The 23,237-nt window shown below is 40.4% G+C and overlaps 1 protein-coding gene across 3 annotated transcripts in view; it reads left to right on the top strand.

Moving 5' to 3' along the window:
- Positions 1–23,237, top strand: part of TMEM241 (transmembrane protein 241) — an 80,209-nt gene that overhangs the window by 41,332 nt on the left and 15,640 nt on the right. For 2 of the 3 annotated variants that reach the window (XM_059859275.1, XM_059859268.1), the window contains exons 14-15: positions 10,235–10,299; positions 13,693–14,377. In XM_059859275.1, coding sequence (XP_059715258.1) covers positions 10,235–10,299; positions 13,693–13,753 — 126 coding nt within the window. In that variant the 3' untranslated portion in view covers positions 13,754–14,377. Of the gene's footprint in view, positions 1–10,234; positions 10,300–13,692; positions 14,378–23,237 lie in introns of those variants that run through there. The other variant, XM_059859284.1, reaches the window with a different exon arrangement.

Below are 23,237 nucleotides of genomic sequence, written 5' to 3'. Positions count from 1 at the left end.
TTGTTGCTGTTGAAATGCTTATTCCATTGCACAAATATTTAATTCATAAAATATTAACAAGATGATGAATCACATTGCCCTGTCAGCTTCTGAACTTAGAAGTTTCAGGGGAGAGGCTAAATGTCAGGAGCCATTTAAGGCCTTGAAAAGTACAGGAAAAGTACAGTTAGGCATTATAATGCATGAAGGATCTACAGGAAACAGGGAGTGTTGGGTGTTAAATTTGGTGAAATAGCAAGAATGGGCAAAATGCTTCTCAGCAGATTCAAAGAAAATCAAATTGATTTGGTATAAAGAAGCCTTCTTGTGTCCCCCATTACATGACTTTTGTTGTCCTTACTTGGCAAAGCTTCAGCTGTATGGATTGTGCCTCTTGTTTGCAGAACTGACCTGAACAGATGCTGTTAGTCTGGAGCATGTGCACACACCTGTTTGGATCATGATTGATTGTGTTTCCAGATCAGCAAAGCACACTTAGGAACAGCAATTACAAGAATTGTGCAGGCTGTTCCCTTTGTGTCCTCAGAACTGGCACTCTGAAAGCAATAACAGTATCTGGATTACAGATGGGCACATTTAAGAGAAATATTTAAAATATGAGCAGAGGTACTGTTAAAATTGGGTTCTGTACTGTAGCCACTTTATAGGCTGAAGATTGGTGTCAGTGCTCAAGCTCTTAGTCTTAGAAGGGAAAATGGATGTTTTGGCCATTATCTCCAATTGTAGAGGGCAAATGATTCTTGTGGCTTTGTCTTTCATCAGAAATTCTGATCTTTATGTCTGAATGAAGATAGTGTGGAGTGGCTATTTGATGTTCAGAAGGAATCACTACAATCACTATAATTTTTAACCCAATGTAGTATTTTCCAAAGAGCAAAGAATTTTGATTTTCTTTAAATGTCTCACTCTTTTTTGAGGAAAGCAGAATAAGTTATAATGTGCTTGTAATAATTCTGTCCTATCTCATGTTTGTTTATATATTTCTACAGTGTGTACATATATAGTACACATTTATAGGTAAATGAATATATAGATACATGTTTATACATTGATAGATGTAGGTCTTGCTGAAAAGGAAATTCCTCTTTGATCATTGTAAACGTGACCATGATATCCTGCTTCTCATAAGAGGAGAATATTCTTACATTGATTCTATTAATTACATTCTGTAATCCACATATCCTCCTTTCCTTACTGTCCTTTAATATTCTAAGATGTTTCTGCAACATAAAATAATCATCATAACTTTGTGGTGGCTGTTGTAAAGTTTAAAAAAGAAAGCGACACTGGAGAGACAAGAAAATTAAGGCCAGGATTCGAAATGGCCATCTATGAGCTATATTTAAAGTCTTGGTATGGCTGAGAGCAGCAAGACAGGTGCCACACACCTCAAAGAGGTGAAGGCAGAGGATTCTCTAGAAGTGATTCAAATGCAAGAAATGAAACCTTAATGGTTCATTTCCTCCTGCAGCCAAACTGCTGATGAGATACATACAGTGCAAGCACAGTAGCTTGGTCATTTTTGTCTTATAAGGAATTAAAGAATGACGAAGTTAGACAGCAGTTCAGCAGCTCTTTTGATGTTCACATGATGCTCAGGGCTAAAAACTAGTTATTCTAGTATATTAATCTGAAAGGATTCTACATTGATCATGTATTGATGTGGTAAAACAGGATGCTCAATGACTTTAAGGAAGTTTTAAAGATGCAGCCACCTGTTGGTCCCACCTTGCACTTGTAGGATCAGCATCATGGTTGAATTGGTCATCAAATCCTGGGAAAAGAAAAGAACTTACAGAAAACAGCACTGAAAAAAATCTTCATAAATGTGATAGAAAGTAGAGGATGCATACCTAATTCTTTAAATACTGGAACTGCATAGAGGTACTCAGCCACAGAAATGCAGAGGATTATCTTCTCTCTAAGCATATACTAGGGCTAGTTAGGAAATCTATTTTCTCATAGCACTCAAAAAGCTAATATATAGAAATATTCATCTGCAGTACAGAGATTATTAGTTTAGGTATTTGTAATGTAATAAAGAGAAACCACTCTAAAATATCTGATAATTTTTCTAGAGGTATGCATTTTTCCTGCTTTTCTTTTGAAAATGTTTCCGAGGGCAAGTTGCTGATTGTGTGTCATTTGATCTACGCTCTCCCTCTGCTTTTAGTATGTTCTATATTTTAAACATAACATGTAGGTGATTTTAAGCTTTGTCAGAATCTATTCCTATGAAAAACGGATAGACTCATTTACTCTAGAACTAAGTTTTATCATTATCAATAGGCATTTCACTGCTAAGGCATGTTGAAACTCTGCCTGCTTTTGAGTCACAACACATGGAATTAATTGTGTTCTTAACCCCTGGATATTACCATCATTGCTTTTATAATGCTAAAAAAAAAAATAGAAAGAAAAAAGATAAAATATAAAGAAAATGCAGAAGACAGTGGCCAAAACCTCCTTTTAGAAAATAGATGCTTTAGAGAAGGAGATGAGTGCAGGCATTCAGGCAAATATTAAATAAATGTTCTCAAAGAAATTTACAGCAGCTGAAAAAACTTCTATGTGGCTGGATCAAAGCTGTGTGGATCATGAGGTACTGACTGTCACTGTTGCCATGGTGCCACTGTTGCCATGGTGCCAGCATCACCAGGTTATCCTTTAAGGAGCAGCTTGTATTTCAGAAGGGTTAAAGGGTTTTCTTCCTTCAGAAGAGTGGAGCAGAGCATTGCTCCTCCTATGAGCAATGTGCACCTAAGTATGCTGTAATGCATGAACTCCTTGCATTGTCTGCTGATTTCATAGGCTGACAGTCTCCAGTTAAGTCTGTCAGGGGATGAAATCCCTCAGGGCATGTCTACACTTCGGTCAGGCTGAGGGTAACACAGCAGATGTGCTCGAGTTAGTGTTAAACTAATGGGCAGAAGTGAGAGTGAAGCCTGTTTTGCTTTCCCCTTTCCTCCAATCTATTTCACTTTGAATTGTTTCTCTCCCTTGTTTGGGCTCCTCAGCTTTTCAGGCAGGATCATGGCATTGCTGTTTCTTTTGGGAAGAGCCATTATTTTAGTGGTTCAAGGTTCAAAGCTTCATTACCTTGCCTTGGAAAAAGTTGTGTGGCTGACTGAAACCCTTCATTGTCTGTGGATTTACTAGTAGTGCTCCTTCAGGGGCTGCATTATCACCTGAAGCCCTTATGTTAAGCAGCAAATTTTGTCTTGCTTTTTGATTGGTAACAACAGACCCTCAGAACAAAGCTGAAAGGTCTCAGACTTTGTTTCATTGTATTGATTAATACAACTAAATGAATATCTAGGGAGAGGAGACTTTAAAAGAGAGTTGGTCAGAGGAATTTTGCCTGAATTTGCTGTATCTTTTTAAACCAGAGATTGACCTTGGTATTGTAAAACCGATTTGTGAAGAGCCTTTGAGCTTCTAATGATTTAATGGAAAGTTTTGTCATCACAATAGGCAATATAATTGAAAGCTTCCATAGAAGTTTCTTTCTGTGATCATCTCCAAAGCTGACCTAAAATTAAATAGCGAGGGCTACTTTGATTTTGGTCTGTTTCTGCATGCAGGATTCATTCAGATGCTTAATTCTGCTCACAATGGAAGACATCTCCTGTGCACAGTATCTGCCGCTGCTAACAGTGCTTTATTTTCTTTGATCACCATAGGAAAAAAATAGGGCTTTTTCTAGACACTTTGTTTGTACTTTTTTTTCCCTGCCCAAATGCTAGCAATCCAGTCAGACTTGACATTAGTTCTAGTGACATCCTCTCTTTCTTGCGAGGGAGGGCGTGTACCATGTTTGTCATATTTAGCAGGGATTTTTGCTGCCAACTCATGTCAGATTTCCAGTGACAGTACCAGCCTTGCACAATGAGTGAGCTTACAGGTGGTCATTGGTGCCTCTCCTTAAACATTGCTGACTTTCTGCAGCTTGAAACCTCACAGTCAGCACCTGCTCTGTAAAAATCTCTCAAGTCTGGGTTATTTTAAAAAGACTTGGCACTACATGCTGGACCACATCAGTTGGGGTTTGGACAGCGGAGATCCCAGTCCCTCAGTGTTCTTCCACGTATTTGGCTGTCCCAGTAAATGCCTTCATCTGTTCAACTGGTTCTGTAGCTGCTGGATGTGTGTGAATGAAAGTATTCTTGCTAAGGTGCAGAGAATTTACCCATCTGGCAATGTTTCGTTGTCTTAAATTTGGATGAAGGAAAGTAGAGGAGAGCTAGATGGAAATGGCTTGTAGACCATCTGAGATGGAAAATGTACGTAAACAAAGAGAAATGGTATTAAAAGCTTAGAAAATTCATGTGAATTAATGAATACAGAGGATGATATTAAAATATTAGTTGTTCTTTTTTTCTATTCTGAGGATTTTGGGGGGGTTTTGACATATTTCCATTCCTGGCATGGAAACATTTTGTATGCTCATGTAACATATGCTTACTCTGCAGTAAACATATGTACGAAGGAGATATAACTCTGAAATCTGGGAAATTATTTCAGTGGCTCTCCCTCAAGAGAAAAATTTTGTGTTGTTATTGATGTTTGCCTGCTGTAATTTTTATCTTTTCAGTAGCACTGGATTATCTTGATGTAGCTGTTTTCAGTGGCCCTAACAATGATCCATTTCCCTGGCGACTTTTGATGATTATCTTAGCAGCTGGTTAAACCACGCAGAAGAGGGACAGAACAAATATTATGTCTATAAAAAGCTTGATATTACTTTAATTCCGACTGTAGAATGAAAACAAAGGTTACGTACATCAGAATCTTTTTCCTGATGTTTTGAGAAGATGACCCAATGGTAAATAGAATGATTTATTTTGAACAGTGAGTGAACTTGATGAGCTGTTTCAAAACACTCTCTTTGGAAAAAATACACGTCTTTGTAAGGACAGAGGTTTTGGCAGTTTGGGGAAGTGAAGTTACAAGGATTGGCTCTGTGTACACAAACTAAAGAAAACTTTTGTAAAGTATTCTGTGTTCACTTCACAGTGAGAACTATGACATTCAACTTCTTAGCAGTTAAAAAGTTTCAGAGAAAACATAGTTTTATATGGAATGTACAAGTAGAGTGCTAATATTAACAAATTGTGGTCATGTCAGGACTAAATCCCCAGCATATCTTTCCATTCCAGATAGAAAGATTAAGTCAGAATCTAAATTTTGAAAATGTCCTCATCTGTGTTCTTGGCTATATAAACAATATCTTCCTGAACAACTCAGAAATGCTAAATATTTAAAATCTACAGCCAGCTTCTGCAGCCTGAAAATCTTTCTCTGAATTGATTGCAAAGTCAGGGCTGAAGGGGATCCGTGATAGCTTGGTCAAGAATGACACTTTTATCTGACCAGTGATGTCTGGTTTGAACCGATCAAAATTGGACACTCCAGAGTCTGTGGTATAACCACAGATGGTCAATGGAGAACTCAAGGTAGCAAAGAATGCAGAGTTCCACATTCCTTTATCTCCCAGGATCCAAATTTGTGCATTGCCAAGGACCAGGAACCTTTAGGATGCCATCTCCTGTCTTCAAGCCACATGTCAGACTTATCAGAGTTTTCTGATGTTATTTGTTCAAGATAAAATCTAAGAGGGAAGCTGGTTCAATAATTATCTTACCTGTTCTTAAGGTCTACAGCAAGAAATTCTCCAGACTTTATTTTTTATTTTGCTTTCTGTAAACTAAATTAATCTCTTATTCTAAAATAAATTCCATTTCCTCTCCTATTTTCTTAAAACAACACTTAGGAGACAAATTTTGCTTTCTCTTTGGAAATTTTTTCTTATCTGACCATAAAGTGATAGGGTGAAAGGAGGAAATCATTCACATCATGAGTTGTGCAGTGGTCTGTCTATCGGAATTCCTTGGGAACCCTTTAAAGCTAGTGGCAATTGAGCACATTTTTTCCTATGCCTACTATTTTCCTGTGCAGAAGTGATTTTATGTGCTGAATTTATCCCTACTCTGCAACAAGTTCTTCCACACATTGAGATATTTCTGCATCATGGATCTTAGTCTGTTACCCAGCATTTCAATGATGCCATTCTTTTTCTAGTTGCCATTAATTCAGCCTGGCAAGGAACAAACTCTAGGGCTCTGGAATTGAATTTATTTTTTTAGATCCTGAGGTTGAGTGCTGTGTTGTCCTTTATAGGAGCTTGTTAAATATAAATGGCAATGTAAGCAATGTGTGGAATGTTTTATGGCACCTGAGCCCTTCTCTGTTTCCCAGAACAATGGGGGCGCCTGAAGTTTTCACCTTTTATATGGGGACCTGAATTTGGGGATCTCCTGTAACCAGTAACTGGCTGAGTTTGAAACCTCTAACTGGCTAAGTTGCTCTCTGTTTTTTCCTCTGATTCCTGTTTAGCCCTTGTACTAGAGTATTTTTGTGAAGAATATTAGAGTATTTATGTGTTTTGTTCCCTGACGATTCAGGCCCAATCTTTTGTGTGGAAGGGATCAACCCACTCTCCTCAGACCTAATCCCAGAGAAGTATCAAGGATACACTTATTTCCTGCAATGCTGATATATATTGTAAAGAACTAGAACTGGTTTTGTTTGAGGTACAAAGCACAATTTGAAATGCCAAGATTTTTGGTTATTTTTAAAATGACTTGTGAATAACTCAGTGATTGGAATTACAGAAATAGCTGGAACCAAAACAAATAGGTGTTAATAAAGTGTTTCTTAAAAATGGGTCTTATTTTTGCAGTACAATGGAATGACAGAATAAACTTAGACTGATTTATTTTAAGCAACAATCTTCAGGGGAGGCTGTTTTGTTTTGTTTTGTTTTGTTTTGATTTGATTTTTCATGCAAGGAAGGGTTTGAAATCATTTCTTAGGAAAAATTTCAGCTCAGATGGAAATGTTTTGTTAAGTTATGCTACGCTTGAATTTTTTCCTAATCATCGAAAGCTGTGTCAGAATTTTGTAAGAAAATTTCCGGGTATGAATGTTTTTAAAGCAGCTTTCATAATACTGACTGGTCACAGCTCCTTTAAAAGTAGGCAGAGTCCATGGAGCTATTCCTGTTTCCAAAATAGTTGGTGTTCAACCATCCAGCTTGTACAATTTGATAGAATTAGTGACTGTATGTCAAAATCTTGGGGAGGTTTGTTCAAAATAGGCATATTATAGCTAATCAAAATCTTCCTTTCCACCTCTTAGTTTCACAGATTTGGCATCAAAATATATTTGGAAATCATTAACTTTACTTTGCCCTTTAACTTGCTTTCTTTTGTCTTGAAAGCTCATTCCTTTTACTAAAGCATCTACATGCCTAGGAGGACAACTGTGACCTTTAAAGTGAAGAAAGAAAGATTACTGTACTTAGCTTGTTGTGAATTTATTTTGTTGGTTTTTCTCTTTTTTTTTAAGGCCATTCAGAACATCAGTGTAGGTGGGGTTTTTTTTTTCAAACTAAATGTGCACTTAAAACACTTCAGATAATACTGAAATGTACTTAAAGGAAAATTACCTTCTCTACTGTGTCCCTAGGATTTAGATTCTTCCCCTGGAACAAATTACATTGTTAGCTTCTCTGAAAACTTGTTTTTCATTTTTTAACATATTCTTCTTTTAGATAAATCATCAAAGGTAGACATTTTAGCAACGTCTTTTCCTTTCGGTTTGTTTGTGATTTGTTTTTTCTTTCCTTACACACACTTACTTCATGCACTCTTTCAACCCACATTTTGTTTGTCTTTGGCACTGAGAGACTCTTACATAATTTCTCAAAAATACAGCAGTGTTCAGCTATAGTAGTCCAAAAGGCTACAGCCTGCATTTTTGCAGAGGTTTGGGATGATCACAGTAGAATGGCGTATTGTTTCTGATAGGGCCTGTTTTCGGAGGTTTCTTGAATGCCTGTTTCTCTGCCCTTGGCCTCTTCTCAAGTTTCTAATAAACAGGGCTCAACAAGGGAGTGGGTGACACAACTTTAGCCTGTGCCTCTTCTCAAACACAGCCCTTCAGTTTCTTTGAGGAGATGAGCTTAAGGAAAAGAACGCTCAGTGTGTACCATAGCTGCTATCCTTTGTTAGTTTCTGTTTACGTGGTCAGTAATTGGTATTGTATATTTTTATGTAATAAGTTAGCATTAACCTAAAATAAGCTCAGTACAGTTAATTCCTCAAGCATTCACACCAGAGTAAATGAGAAAGGGTTCCTTGTAGGTCAGTGCATCTGCTGCACTCTTTGTAAGGGGAGAACCCAGCCCACCAGAACAGGAAACAAACTTATTTTAGAGCACTGGTTTTGAACTAATGGATATTCAGCCTCACAGCTGGTTTTTAGGTAAAGTGTATGAAAGATTCAGCTCCTTAATAGTCAACTTCTACTGTTTGAAGTAGGTGTCAGTTCTCTCTGGCTGCAAATAACTATGAGACAGGCCACTGAATGTGAACAGTTGCAATATGATCTTGAGTTTTGAAGCATAACTCTCTGTTTATCATTTGTCCTTGTCCTCTGCCAGTCTCTTTTGAGTGTGCATGTTAAGTTGTATGTTTGCTTACATGTATAGATACAAGGCTTTAGGAGTAGATACACATCTTTGATTTTCTTTAGCAGTAGGAGCTCACTTTTTCTGTTGGCTTGGAGCTATACAGCATTGCCTGTGCTGTACATTTTTGTGGCTGGAAGTGTGAAAACACTGAAGTCAGATGAAGTTTGTATCAGGAGGTGTGTCTGTGGTTGTATTGCTACCAGCAACTTGGTTGCTGAGCAGGGATGGAGTGGGCCTGCAGTCATGTGTTATCCTGTCTGGATCAAGTCCATCTCCTGCCTCATTTCCTCTGACAGGGGCCTGGGCTACAGGCACATAGAGAACAGTCAGGGTGTGAGTTATGGTAATATCTAGGAAGAAAAAAGCCACCTGCACACCTGACTCTCCCTAAAGTAGAAAACATCCCCAAAGAGGCCAGAGGAGGCACGCCTCGTGTAGTCCCCACTGAACACCTCTGCTCCTGTGTCATTGCTTGGTCTGACTGCTGCATTTAGATTGTTGTCCCCTCTCCACCTCACTCATAGAGTGGGACCCTAGAGAGAGGACACACAACCTTCTCTTCTTCACCTGCCACTCCTGCATGTGATTGCAGGAGTGGCAGGTGAAGATTGCACTGCAGGCAGATTCAGAACCTGCCTTTTAAAATGTGGCCATAACAATTGTAGCAGGTATTGACTAACAGACTGTTAGTCCAAGCTCTGGTGCACAGAATCTACTTTAAAATGGCATTTTCTTCCCTACTGCACATGTAGTAATGCTTTAACAAGTAATAGATTACAGAATGAAGTTTCTGCTGTCTCCTTTGGGAGTTAACTAGGCAAACAATGATTAGGAAATCTTAGCTGATAATTGTTTAAATGTTTTGTTTCTTAATTTCATCTTTTTCCTTGGGCAATTTTGTATTAACCTAAATAGTTCCTTTCATTCCTCAGCGCTTGTGTTTCCCAAGTTTTTGTAAACCACTACCAAGTCTTCTTTTCCCACAGGCATTGCTTATCCTAACTGTTGACTGAAAATCAATCCCCCTATCTAATGACTCTGTCACTGTTCTTTGAACCCTTTCCATTTTACATTATCCATCTGGCAGCAAAACATCCAAAACTGCATGCAGGCTGCAGATGTGGTGGCTCCGTAGCTGCTGAGGCAGGGATCTGTTACAAACCATTGTACATCAGGATCTAGCTGTTTGTGGGATCAGGACTTGGAAAGCAGAATCATTTGTCTCTAGTTTCTCTGCCCAGAACACCTGGAGGTAACGAGAGACTTGTAACATAAACCTACTGGAGTTGTGTTGGTTTTTTGTTTTTATACACCTGTTAATTTTTTTTTGTTTTTATACACCTATAAACATATTTCAAGCTCTTGTTCTTCTCAGATATATAAAGCTTCCAAACCTGGGATCTGACTGCTCTCCCCAGTCTGCTGTCAACAAGTAAAAGCCAGCAGGCTTCTAGGCCAGGCCAGCTGGGACATGTGACAAGGGATCCCCTGTTCTGGTTGCCTGCCCTGCCTCTGCTCTGTCCTGGATTCTGTCGGAGTCAAAATCAAATTGTGATGTGTGACTGTCATACTATCTTCAACTAAAAGAAGAAAATATGACTGCACACATGGAAATTGAATTTCAGCAAAAGTATTTTAGTTTTCATTTGTGATATCACAAGTTCACAAAATGTTTTTTCCTTCTTTTCAATTTAACAGGTCATCACTGCTAGCTTATCACCGTTCTTCTTTGTCATGACTGCCAATGTACTAACAATTTCTTGGTAAGTGCCTACATGAGCTTTTTTTTAACAGTAAAGATGAATTTTCACACACTGCTTCATGTGGAAATATTTTTAAATGTCAAGTTCTATTGCTGTCAGTATTATTTTGCGTGTAAGGAGAACCAGGTGTGCAATGATGGATGCAGTACAGTAATAGAAGAGTGTATCTTCTGCCTCTGTGGGAGAACATGGACATTTTAGACATTAAGCCTCACCACAATTCACTCAGCACATTTTACAGTGAGGCAAATAGATCCAATAGGCAAATAAATGACCCATTCAAAGTCATACTGCAGTTTAGTGGTGGAACTGCAAGTAAAACACAGGAGTCAAGGTTTGCTGACAGTATCTTTTTAACCTAGAGGGTGCATTCAAGTTCCCCTAACACACTGTGCACTGTGAATGCATAAAATTAAACTGGAGAAAAATAATGATGATAAACTTTTTCCAGAGGTGTATCTGGATTTTTTAATGTGTGGCCACACAGTACAAATCACGTAACCTGAATTTTTTAGGTAGAAATAGAAAGGATTGGGGTGCAAGCTCCTTTGGTCCAAGGCAGTGGTTTTGATCTGTGTTTTTGTATCACAAAAGGAAAGGGAATCACAGAGCATGACTGATGCTCCTAAGTGCTTCTGCCATGCAAATAACTTCTCAATATGGGGTTAGGCATGTGTCTCTGAGAACAGATTTGTTAATGGAAATAAAAATCTACTTACTTTTGAAAAGCTTTAAGCTTCTTTTTTTCTACTTGATTCATGATTCATTCAGTTTGATTGCCATCCTAAAGATTCAGCTCTGTACTGAATGGAATTTGCATATCCTTTCTTCAGGTATGATAAGAGCCTTATAGAAAGGAGAACCTCCAGTTCAGACTGGCCCCATTTACTTATGTGTTGATATGGATTCCTATCTGTATTTTAGGCACATGTAGTCTCAAATGCTAAAGTAAGTTGTGCCTTTTTTTTAGCTCTAGGAAATACATGTTGTCTGTGCATGTCAGAGACTTAACCAATGTCAAAGCACCTACAAAACACTCCTAGTCCAGGCCATTTGCTTGCTGCTCTTCACCATGTTTTGCATGTGTTCGTGCAGGTCTGTCACGTGTGTGCTAGAGGCAGGCTTTGATTATACATCTGTATTCACTGACGTGCACTAAAAATTCATGTGTCCCTTTATTAATGTGCACCTTTGTTAATGTGAGCACACAGACCCATATAGTTGCACACATGCCACCTGCCCTATATGGACTGAAACTTCTATAAATGATGAACACATCTGTATGTTTAAAAGAAAATTTGCTTTAGCCCTTGGGCCAGTGTTACACTTTGATTGTCATAATTAAAAAAGAAAACAATTTATTTTATTTATTTATTTTTAAAATTTTAATTCTGTAAGTGCTTGTGCATTGGCAGTGCCTTGACTTAGCAGCAAAGCTCTGGAAATAGTTTGTTGGATGATAGCAGCTGCAAAGTACTCACGAGAACATTAATCACTGAGGATTTTAGTGCTGCTCCAGTGTGGTCATGGACAATATCATATGTTAATTTTTGAGCTATGGGCAAGTGCAGTTATCTGTCACCCCACTATAAACAGAGGCTGGAGGGTTTGCCACATGGGAAAATGAAGGTAAAATCAAGGGCTGGCATTTAGCCGTGGTTTTTACTCGGCTTCATCTTGAAGATATAACAATAGTTTCCATTTACCTAGTAATTTGGACTGCATGGGCATGTGGATCCCACGATTTCAAATCCTTCAGAAAGAGATTCTTCTTCTCTGATGTAAGACATATGATATTGAAGAACAGCTCTGGTACAGGCATCTTTTTACAGAACAAGGCTGGGCAGTTTATTATCTTTTGTACATAATTGCCAGTCTCATTTTTGAAATGGTATGTCAGAGACTGACTTATTTTTTAATCTCTGTTAAAAATTTAGAAAACAACACAACTATAGAAACAGGAAAAAAATTTCTAAGGCCTTCTGTATATAGTGTTTTGGAATTTTTTTCCTTTAGGATAAAGGGTATATTAACCAACCATAGATTCCAAAGCAGTTAATGCAGAGTGTGTTTATAACTGGAGCTGAAATAAGACATAGGGGTTAACCCTCTCCAGAAAAAAGCACTCAGATGTTGTTACCAACTGCAGGTGGCCAGACTCAGTGATTCAGACCCTTTTTGAAAAGCTTGCAGCCCTTGCAGCCTTTTGCTCCTTGTTGGTAATTCCACACCAAAGCTATTCTCTCTTCCCAGTGGACCTTCACAGACTGTCTCTAGCACCTACTTTCCAGGGCTGTTTACTGTGTAATTGTAAGGTATTGTGCTGTTGTTATACAATATTTTTTTCTTCTTGGGAAGAAGGGCAATTATGTGGTTTTTAAAACAGCTCACCAAAGCTAAGATTTAAGTGAATGTAATGCTATTAGACCAAAAAGCCTTCAGCTTTACATGCTTTTTTTTTCCAAGGGAGAAAAAAAAGTACTCTTAGAAATGAACTTAACAAAACTTTGTTTGTTTATAAAGTTCAGTAAGGAGCTTTTCTGTTTCATAAGCTAATTAAGCCATGGGGCTAAGATGAAAGGTCAGTACACTTAGCTTTGCACTGTTCTAAAAGGAGAGAGGAGTCAGCATTTTACCATATTCCTGTCAGCTGTGAGAGATAACAGCAGAGACTTGAGGATTATTAACTATTGCATGCATTGAGTGGGTCAATAGCATATTTAAGGGAAGGTTTTTGTAAAACCATTCATCCTGACTTGGAGTCCTGCTCTAGGCTGGCTCTTGGGAAGCAGCCTTTGTGCCACGGCTGTGCTCGAGCAGCACAGGAAAGAAGTGCTTGGGCACATGTGCCCTTTTGGCTGGGGCAGCTCCTTTCACCTCACCAAGACTGGCAAACACAGGAATTTCTACTGGCCTCTGTATGCCAATGGGATCACCCCAGCACAAAAAGGATTTCACCTTGTCCACAAAACCTAAGCTTTACATCTCGTCCTGATGTTGTGAAGTGGCAAGTTTTCAGGACAGAACACAAACAGAAATTGCAAGAGGGAATCAATAGGCTAATAAGGTTCAAACTCTCTTGCCTTCCTTTCCTGTTTTTGCTAGTGTAGGGGTGTGCAGCTATTCTTGTAACTAGGGGCAACCTTCTCCATTTAGATTCCTGTCTGTGCATTTTTACTGAATAGCACCAGCCCGAAAACACAGGAAAGGTAGTTTCTGATGAGCTCATTTAAATAAGATATTTTGGGTTTCAGCATTTTCTTAGCAAGACAAATGAAAAAATCACCTGGGTTACTGTCTCTAGGTTGGAATGTGTTTAGATAAAATAATACTTTTTTGTATCAAGTAGAAGGACTTGCATGATGCTAAATTTGTGATATACTTTGTTTACAGCCTTGTGGTCGGTGGAGTTGGAGAAGCATTGCTTGTTTACACTGAAAGGACAGGCACATAAAGAGGAACCAGATCTCACCAGTTGGAACAGAGCTGATTTGCAGCCTAGAGACACTATAACGAATAAAAGTGGCAGTGGGAATGAAGAAGTGCAACCAAACATGAGGAAAGGGATCTCTTGTTGTTTTTGTTTTTTTTTTTTTAAGAAAAGAACTATGCTATTAATAGTGTTGGTAAGGGAGCAGCATAGTTGGCAAAGATGGTAAGGAGCCTTTGCCTCAAAGCACAAGACCAACTATATCAGATTGATGTGGTAAAGAAAAAACTGCACTGTATCATGCTGATGGCTCTGTGTGAGCACCACTCAGTAGCAGCTTCTTGCACAGGGAGCTAAACTCAGGAAAAGCACCATTCCCCACTGGATGCCCCCAGTGGCTTTTTTTTTTGTTTGAAGCAGACAGCAGGTCATACCAAACAATGTATAAATTCAGGATCTGGAATGATGGATTTTGCCTCCAACTGTTCTGTAAGCAGCAAGCTGCCACACACAGGTCTCTAGTCATGTTGTCTGAACTAGCACAGGGACTGAGGCCAAAGGGCTTGTGGAGATAATCCCCTTCTGGAACTGTGGCAGTTTGACAGCCTTTCAAAAAGGGAAAATCAGCAATAAATCTCAATATCTGTAGTGATTGCTCTTTGTGAATTTTTTTTCTCTCCCATTTGCTGAGATTTCTCTTGAACTCTGCCAATTTTTGTCAGCTGGAGGGGGTGGAGGGACACGTACTGTTCCTAGCAGTGGTTTGTCTCTTAAATTATTGCAAGAGGAAACAAAGAACATGAACCTTGAATGAATGTCATAAAGAGTATAAGGAAATTAATCTCAAGAGTTCTTAAAGTAATTTCACTTCTGGTTGCTTAATGGCTGTTAGAAATTAGTCTTGATATATTAGAGTCTGCAATCTATGTGGAAGTAATATTAAATGATGAGTTTATATTGTGGGAAAGGCCTACATGGTAAAAGGAACTTGATAACAAATCTTCAATGAGGAAAGAGACTTGTCTCACCTGTTGTTAGATATGTAAAATGTAGTCCCTCAATCTAAGCTGACCAAGTTTCCTTCATGGTCAGTGGAAAGAGGGCTGCCCTCACAGAGATGATCCTTCTTGAATGGATTGCTGTGTTAGGAAGTACATATTTCTCTGTAGATAGAAACTGGGTAACTAGTCTAGACAAGACGCATGGCTTCTACAAGGCTACAGTTACGGGAGGCTTCAATCTAACAAATTCCTCCAGATGGGCTTGAAAATATGGCTACATTTTAATTTCATGTAAAACACCATAGGTTAACAAGGAAGGTAAATTTTACAAATGTTTGCAGTCAGTTTCTATGACTGGAGAATTTTAGAAAGAGATTAGTTGGTTTTCAAAAAAAAAAAAAATATTGCTGCAAAGAGAAGCTTATAAGAGAAGTACTCTGGTCAATATTGTACCTAAGCTTATCTCAGTCTGTCACAAAAGGTCTCTTCACATGGGCATGTTGTCTGTGTATGCTGGGTCTCATTCTGTCTTGAGTTTGGCATGAGCCATTTTTTAGCCAGGTGGTAAAACTCAGGTTTTGGAAGAAAAGGGGAAGAGAGGGACAAGCATTGTAATGGGCACCACCTGTAAAATCCATGTCACCTGGGCTGTTGTTTGAGTCCACTCTGGCCAGCTGTGGACCCTGGCCCACACAGTGTCACATGGACGAAAGCAAAAGACGAGAAACTCTCTTCTCCACGTGGGGACAAGTGTCCTGTTCAAGGGACACCTCAGACTCTGACTACCCCCCAGGTTTGAAAGAGCCTGCTCCTTTTTTGCAGGGGACTTTTATACCCGAGGAATGGGGTGGGGGAAGAGGACCGCAGCCAATGGGATACCATTGAGGAGGGGCAAGGGGAGGGGTAACCAGGGGGGCAGACCACCAGGGGTTTAGGGCAGAGGGAGAGATGATGTGATGGGAGAAACGAGTAACAATTTGTGCAATATAAGGACTACTCAGTGCAAATTTCAAATCGCCCAGTGCAAAACCACAACTAAAGAAACTACTTAGTGCAATACAACAAAGCATGAAAAAATAAATGCCTGAACTTGAGCACTAGTCCAGAAACCAGCATGATCCACATGGGAAGTTGGGCCCATACACCCAGTGAGCCATGACACAGCTAGCCATGGGTCCTCATGGCATTCGAGTCCGTAAATTCAGACAGTGCTGGGAATGATGGCTGCAGCATTCTGGCTTTCCCCAGACAATTGTCTCTGCCAGCCAGTTGTGCCAATGCAGTAGGATCCTTGCTGTGCCACCTTTCTGCTGACTTTGAAGTGAATAGTGACCCTAGGAAACCTCATGGAAGAGTCCCTGCGTGACTGCCGAGGTTTTGCAATCGTAGCTGGAACCCTTGCTGTGGGAAAAGCTCATCTTGTACCTCTCTTCTTGCATAACTTTTAAGGGTAGGCTGCAGTCTGTTATGTTTTTTTCTTCCTCTATCTTGCCTGTACTGTTCATAGCAATGTGCAGAACACCCATTTGCTTTCTTGCTGGTGGTCTCAGTGGAAAGGCAGAGGCCAAACCAGCAGCCAGGGTTGCAACAGCACTTTGATCAGAGGGCATCTTGGCATGGCTGCAGGGAGCTTGTTTGGCTGCAGCAGGCATTTCTGTTGTCTGGGCTCTGGGGGAATTCAGTGCCTGCATTAGTATCCTCCTGCACAGTAAGGCAGCTGCCTTTTTATTTGACGCACGCATGTTAAACAGCACTGAACTGTTTAACTTCTGCTTGCATTTTTTGTGCCTTAGTGCAGCCTGCTTGCGTTTCTGAGACTCTGCTTGAGGTAAGTAAAAAGCACAGGTTTAAACTGATTGCTACATAAGCAAATCAAAGAACCACAGTTAGCAGTGGAGTTGGGCTCCTCTGTCAACCACAACTGGTTCAGTACCCTCTGAACCCTGTGGAGCAGCATGAAGCTCATCAGTCTTGCTGAAAACTGAGATTAGGGTGGAAATAGAGCTCAGTGGCCTTCAGAATCCATCTTTGCATATTTGGACTTGTCTTAAGGTGTTGAAGGCACAGCTTGGTGTCCTTCTTGCTCAGGCTGTGGCAGAGGGGGCAGCAAGGCCAGGTTCCAGTGTGGCATCTGCCTCTGGGAGAGTTCTGTGAGCCAAGGGCTGGTTCAGTGCTGCTCACAGTGAGCTATGAAAGGTGGGGCAAGCAGTGATGAGGACTTCTGGCTGTTGTAACAAGTGGTGCCTTTCTCAACACAAGTGTGCTGAGTTGGGAATGCCAGCCAGGAGCAGGTCACCAGCAGCAGTTGCAAAACCCCAAGATGGCATCTCAGCTGCCAGCGCAGAGCAGGTCATACAAACCTAAAGGTCAGCTCTGGAACGGCACCAAGAAAACCCTGGCTCCCCACCACTGCCTTTGGGAAGGTGTATGTTCCCACCAGTGGCATCCAAGAGAGGAGAGACACAGAGCTGGTTGGGCTCCCTGATCCTTACAGCCCTAGGTGAGCAGGCAATGGCAGCAGAGGAGAAATGTGGGCAGGGCAGGCACTACTGGCTGCTTGCAGAGGTTGGGGACTGGAGGGGATGGGGTAGAGCAAACCTGGTGATTTCCTGAGAAAGCAGTGCCCTGGTCTTTCATTCAGCTCTGACACAGAAGGAAAGAGGCTGCATAATAAAGAATACACTTCAGGGTTGTTAATGTGACCTTCAAAGCAGGAAACCTCAGAAGCTCAAGCTTAAAATGGCTCTTGCAAGACTTGTGAATGGTTATGTTAAGTAATTTGAAGTGGTAATTTGAAGGTTGGACCACTTATATCTGACCTTTTTTGAGTCAGTCAAAAATACAAAGTGCCGAACACACAGCTCTGAGGAAGGAGGAGCTCCTTTAGGTTGCAGAGAAGCAATGACACTGATTAATGCCTGAATGCAAAGCGCTGGGTCTGTAGCTCAGCTGATACAAAACACTCCACATTGATCAGTATCCAGCACTTAAGGAATTTACTGTTCTTGGGTTGTCAACACATGGGACTAGAGAGAAAAAAATGGAGTGTCCTGGTCTTTCTAAAAGGCAGCAGGTGCTGGAGGCTGTCCCATCATGCCCTTTTCACATCTACTGGTTTTGATCAAATCACTGACAGAGATGGTCCTGAATCATGTCCTACCTTTTTGATCCTACCTTGCTTACACCTATTTTCCAAGTGTCTTTTTTTTTTTCTCACAAAGTAATTGGGACAAGGCTTTTATTATCCACTGTAGTGGCATGACTCATGTGTGTGGCTGGCCTTCATCATAGAGAGCATCTGCTTAAAGCCAAGTGCCATCAAAAGAAGACTTGAAGAGTAAAGCTGCTGGATATGGACTACAAGTGGATTACAAAAATGCAGGCCACAGGGATTCTGTTTTGAAACAATCTTCTGGATCTGGCAGCTGTAACATAGCTTCCAGCAGAAAATGTTATTAAATTAATTAAATGAACCTGATACTTAACACTGAAGTGAATCTTTTGTTGCTTATTGCTACGTTGTGTTGGCAGAGAATTTATGCCAGCCTTTCAATAGAAGCTGAAGATTTGCACCTATATCTGAGTTGGTGGATGAGTATATATATTTTTATATATATATACATATGTTCATTTCCCACCCTCAAACAAGATCTAAAGAATTCAAGAAATGTGATGTCAACATAGCATATGCTTTGAAAGCAATGCTTTATTAAGTATTGTTGAAAAGTTAGTTGCTGGGAGCTATACTGAGGAAAGGTTTTCTCAACTGAGTGCTGAGGAAAGGTTTCCTCAATCTCCTGTAAGCTAAAGGAGATGATGGGTTGAAGAAAACTCCATGGTGAATTTGCCTTGCCCAGAGCTGAATGAACAGCTTTCAAACAGATCATCTGCTACTGTGAACCCAGCAGCAGGCTCAGTGTGAAACTTTAATCCTGTTCCAGAGGACAGACACAGGGACAGGCTCATCTGGTTTGAAAAGAAGGAGTGGGTGAGGGGAAGGAGATTGGGGGTAGGACTAAAAAAAAATGAGGCTGGCATACTTTTGTACGAGGAGATAAAATAGGATGAGATTTGCTTCTGAAAATGTGTTTCTTATTCATAGGTTTGGGGAGTGGGGGCTGGGGCTTTTCTTTGTGGGCTTGTTTTGCTTTTTTTTAATTAGGGTGTATTATAAATACATGTCTGTTTAGTCCCAAAAAGGAATTAGAGGAGCCTATGAAGGTTGTGTAACTATTTCCATATTATTTGCCTGGTTTGGGAAGCTTAACCCTTTTTTAAACTCAAGTGTCCTTGTGTAAGCCTTGATTTCTTCTGGAAAATGGACTGGTTCTTGTAATAATGCTGGTAAAAAAGTTGCGCTGTCTTCTTGATCACCAAGAAGGGGAATCTTCAGTACCTGTGATGGGAAGGAGTCACACTACTCTTCTACATTTTAATCGTTGCCTTGGCTTCCACAGTAGGTGGGAGTAGCCAGCCAGCATGTTAAGTTCTTGGTTTGATGGTATACAAAACCCCTTTGAAAGCCACACTGGTAGCATGATTAGTAAATTTTGTCTCTTGTTCTGTCATTAAGATTGGAAAACACATAGCCCAGGACTTGTTCGGCTGTGAACTCGCTGCCCCTATAGAGAAGGTTGTATATAGGAGAATATTGTGACATGGATGTGTCTCTCTCTATGCCCCTGCCAGGCAATGGGTGCAATCCCATAACTGCACTCACAGATGTGGCTGTGGGAAACCCTTTGACTGCTTGAGCTTTTCTGCTTCCTGTTTGCCATCAGCAGTCCTGTACCTTTCATGACTCCTGACAAACATCACTTTGAGAGGGAGGAAAACTTACACATTCTTAGGTGAGGCTGGTGAAGAAGTGGTTGCTCTACCCTAAGATTCATGTTGGTTCAAGTACTTCAGGGCCAGTACAGCTTGGGAATCAAAGGCCAGGCCCATTTTCCTGTAGGAGTTTGATCCCTGTTTACACTTAAACTTCACATTTCTGTACCACGCCGATGGGAAAAGATGGTGCACCAACAAGTTTGTTTATGCTTCAGTTGCAGGCAACCAGTGCCTTGTGATACGGTGTAAGAACAGCACCTGCCTGGAGCAAGCTGGCTGAATAAAACAACCAGCACAGCCCTTTTGAAACTGATAAGGAGAAGGGTTGATGTTGTTTGGAGGAAATGGTTATTCAGATTGAATCTGGGTCATTAGGCAATGAAGATGGAAAGTGGAGAGCTGGGAATGCTGCTTGCCATGCATAAGCACAGAAGAAGTATCACTGATATCAGTTAGACTAACAAGAGGGCTGGAGTTTCTGCTAAAAGGACTGTGTTTCAGGCATGAAGCTGAAGCTGTTGTTAAGCAGAAAGGTTTTGGAGATTTGCAGATGTCCACTGTAAGGACTGTGTGGCTGTAATTAGCAGACACATGGCAAAAGCAGAAAACATTCATTGACTGGGATGGGAAACACCTCGAGGCAAATAATTCTCAGACCTTCCTTTGAAAGCTGTGGAGACCAAGCTTGTCTGGCTAATTGTCCCCTCCAACCCTGGCTAGAGACAGAAACCAAAAAGTTTTTTTGCTGTTTCTCTGTCACATACCTTCTGGGACACCAAGGGATGAGCTTGGCCTCAAACATGGAAAACATCTCTTAAGGAGTCACTTCTCCCTTACTGATCACCTAGAAACTGGTCTGTTCTTTCCCTTCTCAGGGAAGAGTTGCCAGTTGCCAACACAAGTTCACAAGTTAACAAATTAAGCTCCTTCAGGTTTGGGCAGGCAGGAGAAATTTTAATTGAGACTCTTCATGCCCATAAGTCTGCAACCCTGTGGGCAGTCCAATGCCTGGAAAAAGATTATCAGCATGTTGCAAAGGATGCTCAGCATGCTCAGTCCTTACAGTGAATTTCTCCATTTAAGCTGAATGAGAGAAGTAACAACCCCCTTTCAGTGTCAGTGGAGATCAAGCTGGAGGTACCACTATTATGTGACTCTGCAGGCATTGCCCTGGATCTCGCCTGCCAGCATTTGAACAACCCCGTCTACTGGTGCAGGAAGCTTCAGCAGTTGGTAGAGAACATCCCCATAGCTGCAGTGTAAGAAGCACAATAAATTTTAGCAGGCAGAAGCAAACAGCCTCCAAGTTCTCTTCTCCATTTTGCTGTCGGCTGACTCCTTGCCAAAGCCTGAGATCTGCAAATCACTCCCATAATGGCCACTCAGAAAACATAGTTGAACTTTCTTTCAAGCATTATGTTCCTTTTGGGTGAAGTTAATTGTTTTCCCTCATTTGGTGTCTCCAGTTATGGTCAAAGAATTATGATGTAGGATAGACACAGAAGCTAAAAATTTCAGCAAGGCAGCTTTTATTTCTTTATTATAGTTGTCTGTTCATATTGTCTTCAGCATGGGTGCTCCTTGGTCCTATTATTGATGATGAATAAGAACAGACTGTGCAGAGATTAACACAGATGGTTGTAGCCTCAAGACTTGATGAGCTGTTACCAAAGAAAATAAATCTCTACTTTGAAGGAGAGCCTTACACAACAGAATTTCATGTGGTTCAGCTGTATTCAAAGGGGAATATTAAAATTGCTGAGCAAAGAATTGAATGGCTCCTGTTGTGAATAGCCGTCTGTATGGGTAAGTTGCTTACCACAGTCTCTCAGATGGAAAAAACTCAACTATAGTGTTTTCCTTTGGGTTAAAACAAACAAACAAACCCATAAAACAAACCCTCTGTGATTCAGAAATGTTTGGAGAGAAGCAGTGTAGCTCACCAGAGCAAATGCTGAATTGCAAAGGCAGCGCCACTGAAAATTTTGACAGAGGAACCCTTAACCTCCTGCTACAGAAATAAGTGTAAAAGCTGTAGGATAACTTCCCATTTCCTTTCAAAATCCCTCTTACTTTTTTTACTCTTCTTGTCTCTGAAAACGTGACACAAAGGCACGATTCTGGTTCAAACCCCTCTTTGAAACCATAGAAAGTCAGTTTTAAAGGAGTATCTGCAGTGGAAAACAGCTGAGATGGCTGTGTAACCTCTTGCTGCCAGCATCTGGGGCTCCACCAGATCGTGGGAGGGTTTTTTAGACTAAAGGTAACTTGGGTCTAGTACATGTTCTGCTAATAAGCCAAATCTTTTAAACTGATGCAAATCAAATCTTCTGTGTCAATCATGTTCCTCTCGTCCCTTTGTATGGGCTTCAGGCTAGATACAGCTCCTGTAAACAGATGGCTGTGCTGATGGGAATGTCTTAGGCTGTGGCTTCAGCTAGCAGGAAGAAAAGAATGGAATATTATGTTGCACCACCTCCCAGTCCTTGCAATAATTTCATCCAAAAGTAAAGACTGGAAAGGTTTTGCAAGCGTTTGTGTTTCTTAGGGAAAGGAGAGAATGGAACATGCTCTTAACCATGTTGGTCTCTCTGGGAGACTTCATGAACTCACTTCATGACAAATTCTTTCACGGGCTGGAGATTTGGCTGTCTTGCCTTAATAGGAAGGTACCAAGTTGCCCAAAATATTTTTGACCACTCCAAAAATATGTTCCTGCTATAGAATTCTATCATGATTTTCCATGTAACAGTTTAAAAACAAACAATAAAGCAAGACCATGGCATGAGATTTCTGCTAGAGCATTCTTTAAGGTTTTGTTTTATTGGGGGGGTGGGGGTGGTTGTAAAATGAATTAAGTTTCCATTTCATCATAGTGGTTTCATCTTCCCCTGTATTCTATGGTAGACTTATATAAGTAGCCATAATTACAGTGATACTTTTACTTTATTGCTACACTCTTAACTGCAAAAAAAGAAAAAAAACATCATATGAGGACAATATTGTTATTATATCAATCAGTGGGTTTTAAAGCTGCAATTCTGCTTGGTTTTACAGCTTTTAATTTAATTTCCCCCTAGGAATCCCATTGCTAGGCTCTAAGCTTGGTTGGGATTTGAAAAGTCTCTTCACTGATTCATTGTCTTCTGCTTCATGGACAGCAGCAACCCAGGTGCAGATTGTTTTCCATGTACCTTGAGGGGCTTCCCCAATGTCTGATCAGGTTTTTATTAAAGGTGACTTCTCTAAGCCCTTTATTCAAATGAAACTGCAGAATTATTTCTTCAAGATTCCTATCACTTTCTCAAATCAGATGGGTGTCATCAGATATGTCTCACTTCTTTAAGAGGTGAATAACTTGGATGGTTAGCAAATAACATCGCAATGAAAGGGGTTCTGTCCTATGTGTTCAATTTTACAAAATGTTTGAACTTCCTGCTGGTGAAGAATATTTTAATTCCATAGCCCTGTGGTCTTGCAGACGTTTGTGCTCCCCCCCTTGTGACCCAAGGATCTGCTTTGGGTCACAGACTGCCATTTCTTTAATATCTGCCTGCAATTATTGTGCTGCCTCCATCAATTAAATTCTCCAGATATTTTTCTTCCTGGTCTCCTGCAGCTTTAATCTGAAACTTTCCATTTTCCTGTCCATGGACACCATCACAGCCTGAACA

Source organism: Haemorhous mexicanus, chromosome 1, assembly GCF_027477595.1.
Source record: "Haemorhous mexicanus isolate bHaeMex1 chromosome 1, bHaeMex1.pri, whole genome shotgun sequence".
Taxonomy (NCBI): domain Eukaryota; kingdom Metazoa; phylum Chordata; class Aves; order Passeriformes; family Fringillidae; genus Haemorhous; species Haemorhous mexicanus.
Note: the sequence above shows the minus strand (reverse complement) of the source record. Positions and strands in the feature narration are given on the sequence as shown.